The sequence below is a fragment of the Egretta garzetta genome, unplaced genomic scaffold, assembly GCF_000687185.1.
Source record: "Egretta garzetta isolate BGI_Z169 unplaced genomic scaffold, ASM68718v1 scaffold96, whole genome shotgun sequence".
In the NCBI taxonomy this organism is placed as follows: domain Eukaryota; kingdom Metazoa; phylum Chordata; class Aves; order Pelecaniformes; family Ardeidae; genus Egretta; species Egretta garzetta.
In genome coordinates, this window is record NW_009259965.1 from 1,152,640 (window position 1) to 1,162,453 (window position 9,814).

General features: G+C 39.0%; 1 protein-coding gene across 3 annotated transcripts in view; it reads left to right on the plus strand.

Annotated features, from left to right (window-relative positions):
* Positions 1–236: 236 nt before the first annotated feature.
* ATP2C1 (ATPase secretory pathway Ca2+ transporting 1) overlaps positions 237–9,814 on the plus strand; it is a 52,260-nt gene continuing 42,682 nt past the window's right edge. For 2 of the 3 annotated variants that reach the window (XM_009640175.2, XM_035895686.1), the window contains exon 1: positions 237–382. In XM_009640175.2, coding sequence (XP_009638470.1) covers positions 377–382 — 6 coding nt within the window. In that variant the 5' untranslated portion in view covers positions 237–376. Of the gene's footprint in view, positions 461–9,814 lie in introns of all 3 variants that reach the window. The other variant, XM_009640176.2, reaches the window with a different exon arrangement.

A 9,814-nucleotide genomic window follows, 5' to 3' on the forward strand; every position in this document is an offset into this window, starting at 1 on the left:
TGGGTGCGGGCGGGCACCGGGGCGCCCCCCCCCCGCCGCTCTGCGTTGCTGTAGCTGCTGGGCAACTAATCCTAATCCTTGGTGGCCTCTTGACAGCTCTGCGGGCTCCCTGTGCGCCTTGTGCTTGCTCCGCGCCGGCGTGAAAGGAAAGGCGGTGGAGACCTATAGGGTCCGGCTCTTGGGTGGTTTTTTTTTTTTTTTCCCCTCTTTTAGCGCTGGTTTCTCTTGCAGATGTTGCTGCAGGTGGGGGCAGAGGGAGCAGTGTGATTGCCTGGGATCTTGGGGCATCTCTCTCTTCACCTTTCAGCTCCCACTCCAGCGCTGCTGTTGCTAAAGACTTTTGTAACTATCGACTCAAGTACAATTTCGATGGAAAATGAAGGTAAAGGTCTCATCAGAGTCACTGACTTCATTGGAGCTAAGAGGATTTTTGCATGCAATTTGGTGACAACTCCTACTGGTGCGTGTGTATGTTTTACCGTTCCAGGGGTTTGCAGGGTTGCTCTCGTGTGTTAATCTCGTGGTAGGAATTTTGATCTGCATTTCGTAGTTTAAGACTTGTAGCACCATCGTTTTTCTTTATTTGTACTGCTGCTCGTTGAACTAATCAGACACATACTATTCTCTCTTGATAGATACTCAAAACATCTATTGAGCGTTTTAGTGCTTTCTGTGTTTGGAATAGAAATCTCTTGTTCTGTGTAGATAGGGGGCTTCTGAGCATTAGTTGTTTGGTATTTGCTTAGATTATATGCTTTTGTTAAATTTTATCTTTCAGGCTGAAATTGAGAAGCATTGGTTGTATTTTGTCTTGAAATGTTTTTGTTCATATCCTGTGTTCTTAAAAATTACTTGATTTTGCTCTCTTGGACAGTATTTAATTAAAAAGTGGCACTGAAGTTTCGAGTACTACCACTTGAAAGATCTGGTATAAAGTTATAAACTCCATGTACTGAAATAAGTTGCTCTATTATGCTTTCTCCTTCCCGTCTAGCATGGAAATGATTTAATCCAGGGAGTTATTTCAGTTTTTCCATGTTGGGCTTCAGTTTCTCCTTTGGGAACTTTGAAAGCCCCTCTGCATTAGTGATAGTGACTGTGAGCTTCACAGTTGTGGTTTTTTTTTTTTTCTTTTTTCCTTTGTGTTTGACTCTGGGTGTTGAAAATCTCTGAAATGTATTATTTTTATTACTGTATATAAGAAAAGAACTGTTATTACCCCTACCCTCCTTATGTCATCAGTATTCTTTTGAAGATATTAGATGGACTTTTTTAGGTGGCTGCTGGATTTCCTTTGCTATGTATAGGTTGTTACATGAGATGTAGGAGCTTCTTTTCCTCCCACCCCATTCTGAAAAGAGAAGTGCTTTTTTAACAGTTTGACTTGAATGAAGAACTGGATTGCGTTTGGGATGTAGACTAAAATTATTTTCTACGGTTGGATAGTGTTCTGTTTTGAAATATGATTGCCTTCCATGACTGGAAAGTTGTAGCAATTGGGAGGTCCAACCTGTGTTGAAAACTATGTAGGTGGTTATAATCTGGCATTGCAGAACTCTTTTCTAACTTTCAGATAATGTTAGCGTTTTCTTAATTTGTTATGTCTTCCAACTGAATATTTGTAATAAAGAGCATGGTGCTTGTCAGGTAGAAGGAATTTTGGAGTGGGGGGGAGTGTCTCTAGGAGATTGATCTTTGTTTAGAGAGTCTAGATAGCTGACAGCAGTAGTGTCTGTGCCTTTGCATTTCAGTCACCACATTGCAAATAAAGGATTTTTGAATGGGCAGCACTGAGGGCAGGGGAAGCAAAGCGGATGTAATGCCATTGAACAGAAATATGCTTAGGGGAAAAAGTAGCTGTCTGACATTTGTGTGCCAAAACCAAAATGGTAGGAAGACTTTAAATGCCTTTTAGTTCTATGACCAACTAAATAGCATATCATAGATGTAGTTTATAATCAGGCTGCATATGATAGTATGACCCATTCTAATTCTTCTGAATGCTGGGAGCAAAAAGATGGAATTGCTTAAGTTTCTTATGGAATATGTAAATCATGTTTAAAAATCAGCAATATTTATATGATAGAAGTAACTTATAAAAAAGCTTTATCTAGGGGAAAAATAAGATGATCACATTTGTATTTCAAAGGCAGAAATAAATGCTATGGTTTGTTGAGGGCTTTCAAAATGCAGTAGGCTTCTGGGGGTGGGAGGAAAGCTAAACTTCAGTATGAATGAAAAGACTGAGTTATGAGTCCCTAGACAGGCGCACATACATTTACAACTGTCTATACTCTGTTTTGGTGCTCTTGGTATTTCTGAGCTCTTCTTTTTCTACCCATTGGACATTTTGAGACAGCTAGACAGTAGCAGCATTCATATTGGAACTTTTCAGAACTCTTGAGAGCATCCTTAATGTATTTTCTCCAGGAGACAGTGAAGAATCTTTGTAATCTTGTAGAACAAAGATTACAGTTAGAATGTCTTTAAACTTTTTTTTTTTTTTTGCAAGTTTGTGTTTAAAAGGTCTCTTTTAGTTTGGATATTGAGCAAGAAATGGCAGATTTTTTTTCCCCCCGATTACTGGATGAATATTCAAGATGGGGAAGTGTGTAAGATGGTTTGGAAAATTCGTGTGTTCCTGTGTTAATTCAGTTTTCATAAGCGGTATTGTATATTTACTCTAAGCTAGTTAATGTCCCAAGAAGTTGTGGTTCCTGTCTCTTGTGCAGTTAAACTTCTGCAAAAATTGATGTGTCTCGTGGTAATGGGGAAGAGAGAATTTCCCATCATAGGGAGACTTCTGCTTAGCTCAATCAAACCGTGACTTAGAGGAATGATGTTTGTATTTCTGTTTGGAAAGATAGAATTTTGTGACGTCTTTCCATAAGTGGAGTTTTTCCTTAAACTGTAAGCAGTCAAGAGAACTTGAAGCTGTTTAGACAAAACGTAACTGAGTGCAAACTACGCTTTGTAGTTTTGGGGTCTCTCCATTGATGCCTTTGGGATGTTTTAAGTAATTTTCTATAACTGCAATTTGATTTTTTTTTTTTTTCTTTTATCACTGTCTTTTAGATTGTGGCAGGTTCTTTGCTCTGCTGCAGATTGTCTTGTAGAAGACTGCCTTTTAGTAGAAAAACAAAGAACACAGTTTAGGTTACATCAACTTCGACCTCAGAGCAGAGAAGCTCTGGCTACGATTACAAATACAAATTGTTAAATAGGAGAGTACTGTTTTGTTACCAAGGCCTTCTGTAGTGATTGTTTTCACATCATTAAGTGCCTAACAGAAGAGATCAGAGTAATGTTTTCCCATCTGTAAACTAAAAAGGCTTTCCCAAAACCATGTAAGAAGGTTGGTACGAAAACTTAGACCAGACTTACTGTAAGTAATAAGACCATCATGTGATGATTCTGAAATCCTCCTTAATCTTCATTGTTTTGAGTCCTGCTTAATTTCAGCTAATCTTCCAAGACAACTGTTGATTTCAGCCTATAGTCTGTCAGTAGTAATTTTAGGATAATTTTGATAATGGGATGGGTAGTCAGATATAAACCAAGAATTTTTTTCTTTGAAAAAGGTGCTTTAGTTCATCACATCATCCTGAGATGACAAATGAATCTTCATTGTTTGTTGTGTGTTTGAAGTGCGGTTGCATTTCCTAATGAGTTTCATAGGTGTTTTTCTTAAATGGTGAAAATGGGCTTCGTTTCTAAACTAACAGGTTGAAGATCAGTAAATAGATTTTGGGTTTTGGGGGCAGTGAGTTAGCACCCTGGATTAGCTCATCATGGATTAGGCAGCTGTAAGTACCGACGAAGGGGTGGAGACGAAGGGGTGGAGCGTGCGTACATGCAACTGAAAACAGAGGGGGAAGGGATGCCTGCAGCAGCAGCGACTTGAAAACAATTTAAATTGTTCCAGAGTGGCATCATCAGTTGTTTCATGAAAGTGATATCCAAAATAATAAGAATGAAATTTGTGCTGGAAGGTGTTAGAAGTTATCACAGCAGTTCATGTTCCTTTTGATATGTAGATGATTTCTTAATAAACTGCTACGTGAAACAAGAATTTTAATATTCATTGATTACTGTTCCTTACCATTTGCAACTTGCAGAAAATTAGAACCCAATACTTTACACTTAATGTTGGCAAAAAAGTCATTTATTCTGTAACTTGGAGGATAAGGTGAGAGAAGAGATTTTTTTTTTTTTTTCTTTAAAAAAAGTGCTGAGTTTTCACTAAGGACTGGTTCTAGTAGATACCTTTCTATCTTTTAACAGTGCTTTGATAACATAAATAACTGCTAAGTTAACATAGCACTTGTATTGCATTAGAAATGTAGATTTCCTTTTTAATTGAACAGTGTCATCTCTTAATCTGTTGTTTGACTGGTTGATGGAGCATTAGATAGTTTTAGTTTTTCCGATTTTTTTTTTTCCATGCAGATAAATCAGAATGTTAATCTAAAATAATCTAGAAGTAGTCTAACATGGAATCTGTTTGAGGTCCGACATCGTAGAATGTATGTTTATCATTCTGCTAGCTTTGTAACTCCTCTCTGAGGAGTCTATGGCATAATCTCTTCTTAGTGAGTCAGGAAAAACAGTGGTATAAGGAAAATGCAGACAGTTCTCTGGGTAGCTAAGTTAACAAAAGAGAAACAAACATTTTAGCTTGCTTTTTGGATGAAGAGTTTGATGGGCGTGTGGTGATCTTGGGATGCTCTACTATACGACCGAATGAAATGGTCTCATTACTGCTGATAGAAGATGCTGTTCTCAGCTGTGTTCCTGCTGTATGTGTTGTGTTGGTTATCATGGTGGTTGAGTTTGCCTGGCTTGCTAGCTTGGCAGTAGGTTAGCCCAGCCCTTCTTTCCCCTTGCCCCCTGTTGGACAGCTTTTTGTTGAATCAGTAAGTTGAATGGGCTCATGAAGCATCCAGGTAATGTCGAAAACAGCGAGGGACAAAGCAGTGAGACCTCCTTCTTTTAGCATAAGCAGACCATTAGCTTGACTCACTTCTTTATGTAGTCGTTTCTGCAGTTCAATATAAATTCACCCATAGATCAGGGTGGAATTTAGCAAGCATGGAGTAAGTTACTAAGTAGATTTGAGTTGTGAGATCTGCTTTTGAATTGGTGAGAGAGTTCAGGTGATACCTGATCGACACTGGGTGATGAAGTTGGCATTTACAGTGTGATTTATAGAAGCTATAAGGAATGATAAAGTTACAATGCAGACGAGGGAGGGAAAATAAAATACAATAATCAAGGTGTAAATTTGGGTCAAGCATCTGCTTCTAGTTATTTGCTTTGTAAACATTCTACTCTAAAGAATTAGAAGGGACAAAATGGATAATGAGTTAGCAGATGCAGCCTACGGAATCTTTTACAAAGGCTTTTAAAATATTTTGAAGTAATAAATCTTCTGCAGCACTTCTTTTCTGCATACATAATTCACAAAGAAGGTTAGTGAGTACAATGTTGCTGCTTTCTTGATACGAATTATAAGAAAACTTAGTACCATAAGTAGATTAATTACACAGCGAGTTATTTATGCATTTAAATTGGCAATGACGCTAGCTTGGTCCTCAGAACCAGTAAGTTCAGGATTTTTTTAATTGGAATTTTATGCTGTCACATTGTGATGTAACTACGTAGCTGTCAAGGGTATAATCAACGATTGGGACTTGGAGCTTCATTCATTATTTTAAGCAAATAAATACTGAGCGAATAGTTCTATTGGTGTTTTTGCTTAATACAATTATATGGCAACTGAAGTCTGCACATATCATGGATACATTAGTAGTATATCACAGGGTGTTAAAATTCTTTATTAGTGTTTGCTGATCTAGTGCCATCCTTCATTTTGAGAAGCTCAGCATTTCAAAGTGAGATAGAAGCAGACTATTGGAGAGGAGCCATATCTTATTTCTAAGCTTAAATATTCTCTTCTAGAAAGCTAGCAACTCTCTGGCAAGATAAATGACTGATATTTAGACCCAAAGTATTTTGGCCTTCAACTTCTAAAAGGCTTCAAGTGAATCAAGTTTTAAGCAGAGGCGTATGCTATTTGGAACCAAGTGAGAGATGGCCATCAGTGCTTTTTTCCTTGGGTGTTGAGTTTCTGAACTGACCCAGTGCTATTACATGTAAATTTTGCTTTCATCGAGGCATTAGCATTGATTTGATCATTTTAGCGTGTACTTGGGATTCTGTATCTTTTTGTTCTTCTGATTAATAAGTAATGACAAATATATGAAATGTTCAAGCAGACTTTTCCAGTGTTAAAGGGGTTTTTGTGAAGAGGAAGAATCAAAGCTGTGAATGCTTTGGCCAGTCAAATACAGATTGGTCTGGCGTGTTTGTCAATGCATTCTTGGTAACTCTGATGCCACCTCAAGGCTTTCGGCACCCAGGCTTTAAATTCATCATAGTACATCCTCCAGAGTATACAGAAATGCTCTAAGTGGTGAATCTTTTCTAGCAATTGAATACGAAGTTTGAATGTTTGGCATTCTTAAGTTTCAACTGTGTACTACATAAATGGGCTAAAGGAAGATAAGGTGGTTTGGACAGACGTGGTGTTGGGGGCTTAGTCTGAATTCTTGTTGCCATTACTCCTACAATCTACAGCACTGCAGTCAGGTTAAGGTATCGTTATTTTTGTGAAATATTTTCTCTAGCTAGAGAGTGGGCAGTTGCCATTCACAAGGCTTGCAAGATAACCACATGGAATGTACTACGATTACAGCAAATTGCTCAGCTTTACTGTTGTGCTGGTAGCCTCAGTTGAACTAGATGTCCTATTTTCCTTTCTATTTTTTTAAAAAGAAGACATGGTGAAACATCCTGCAAGTGTACAATGCATTTCAGGTTGTGGAGACGTGTTTCTCGGAGAAATGATTTTTTAGAAGATATTTTTAGTACTTGAAAATGGTTCTTGCGTTTTATAGACTGCTGTAGAGTTAGTAAGTTGGATGTTAAATGGAGCATCATTGCTTTTATTACACTGCCTGAAGTAGATGGGGTTGGGCTCTCTCTTAAATACTTTATAACTTGTAAGAGACGGTCAATGCCAGTATTCAGATTTCTGTTTTTCAGTTGATCAGAAATGCAGAAATATTATGTACCAAGGAGTACAGTTCTGTGTGGCTGGTGGTTGACCATAGTGAAAGTCCTAAGCACTGCTGAAATGGTACTCGGATACAAGGCAGTTTTTTCCAGGCTCAGGGGCAGCTTAGCAGGTTGTTCTCATAACGTGGGTATTTATTTTTCTTTGGTTAATGGGTGGTGTCTGTGCCAGGTTGAATATCGCCCTTTTTCTGTAAAGTCTTACAAAATAACACACAATAGCAAGGGGCTGAAACTATGTGACCTCCCAGGATAGAAATTACTCTGCAAAGAGAACTCATTAATGCAAATTAGTGTTTCTCTTTCCTTCTGGCTTTTTTAGAGACAGAACTTTTCTGTGTGTACTTCCTTTGATGTAGGGACTCATGGTAAAATGTTTAAACTAAAATACTGTTGAGTAGGAACAACTTTCTTTGAATATTAGAACATAGGGCTGCTGCAGCTGTTTCCCCAGAAGTGAAAAATCGTCACGTTTTTCCAAAGGAATCCATTCAAATGAAGACAGTAGACAGTAACTTCAAAGCTTTCAAAAAAGTATTTCTTCTCCTGAGCAAACAGTGCCTGGTAGAAAACAAGTGGCTCATTAGTCTGCAGACTTCAACCTTTTGGGGGTGGGATGGGACAGCTCTTTGCAGTAGTAAGTAAAATACTCATTTTGCAAATTGGTTGTGGATGTTTGTGTTCAGTGAGTGTTGGCACTTTACTTGTTGCTCTAGGAAAGCAGCTTTATTTTGTATAAAGGTGTTTATCTGAGTATAATACTCTCTGACCAGGTTCTTTTAGATAATCCATGTCTGAAGGGTGTAATGTATAGTATCAGGTGTGTGTATTTGAAGATGTTTTATGTTACATGGGACTTGTGATTTAGCAGAATGATACATTTGTACTATGTTTTAAGTATGTTTTGTAAGTTACGCTTGGCAAAATGCAGAAATTGCAATACACAGTTCAGTCGCAATACCAATGTGGGTCCCATTACCAGTCTCCCCAATATGCTCACCATCATGATGCTAGGCATCCCCAGTCACCAGGAAAGAGTATGTGGGTTGAAACCAGCTCAAGCCTGTTGTTCTCTTTGAAATATTGTTGGCTGTTCAGTGCATGTGTAGGGCTGAGCTACATAAACATCCTTCCCACGCTGGTCTGGCTAATTCAGACATGCACATTCTTTGATGAAATTGGGGAGAAAGATTTATACCACCAGCTGATCCACTCAACTGGCATAATTCTTTGTCCAAAGCAAAGGCCACCCTCCAGTCCCCATTGTGTTGAGGTGAAGTTAGCCTCATTGCAACAGCTGTGGTTACTATGCTCTTTCCTGAGCTTCATGGGTGCATTGCCCTTGCCCATCTCCTCTGAGCCTTCTCTTATAGGTGTTTATTGGTCAGTCACACTATTTGAGTATTTGGCAGGATTTCACAAAGAAAGTTGCATCATAGTCCAACCATGTTAGGCATTGCTTGTTCCAGAATGGTTTGGGGTTCTTCACATGCTCTTCTCTGCCCTGCCTCCATTTCTGGAATCCTTCTGTGCGTGCACCCAGGGTTTGCTTCTGGGTGTGCAGTTTGGTTTAGGACTTACTGTGACTACTGAGCATGTCTAATGCTTTTTTTCTTTTAATTGTATTTTTGCTGTGTCTTGTCATCACAGGGTCATTGTTCTGTGGCTGGGACCTGTGTTGAGGTTCTAGGAGCACCTTGCCTTCTGGACAAGAGGGGGAGGCAAAGATGGCAGAAACATCTGGTGAAATAGATATTTTTAAGGTCATTGCTAGAAAGTGACTCTGTAGAATCATATTCATGATGCTGAGCAATGACCTATTTAAATAGAGAGTTTGAAGACGGACAATAAGGTGGCTAAAGATCTGGATCTCCAAAACCTCTAGCCACCATGCCCTAATGAGCAGAAGAAGACTTTGTACTAATGTTTCATATCTGATGGAACTGACAGAAAAGAGAATTGCTTCCATGCTGGGTAGAGTCTTTTCCTTAAAGATACCTTTCACAGACGAGAGTCTTTGCTTAGTGGAAACTGTTTCCAAAGTCCATGTGCACACACACAGGCCCTTACGCCCATTGATGTCTAGTTGATCTCCGGCTCTGTGTGCTTTCAGGATGCCAGACAGTGCAGAAGAGGCAGTATTTTATCATGTTACCATGTGCAGTGATGTCTATAGCAGTTGATCTGTCTGTTGTTATCCATCCGCACCTGCCATCTTGGCTCCAAATTGTACAGAACTGGAGAAGTAGGATAGTAGGATGCTTAGTAGGATCCTAGCTTTCTAAACCTTTTAGTATACATTACATACAGTTTGATCATAAAGAAAATTCAGGAAATGAGCAGCTTGTAAGTTTCAATCTGTTTTGTATTCAGTGAAACATCTTTTCATTATGTTACTGAACACTACCAATTTTTTTTAGTGTGGGGAAGACAGATAACAAATGGAAGCTAATTCTTATGGTGGGTGAGGAAGTGCTGATTCTTTCAGGATCCCAATAAGAAAGACACAAACACAGAATCATTGAATGGCAAGGGTTGGAAGGGGCCTCTGGAGATCATCTAGTTCAACCTTCCCGCTAAAGCAGGTTCACCTAGAGCATGTTACACATGGGTGGACTGTTCGGTGGATAAGGAATTGGCTGGATGGTCGCATCCAGAGGGCAGTGGTCAATGGCTC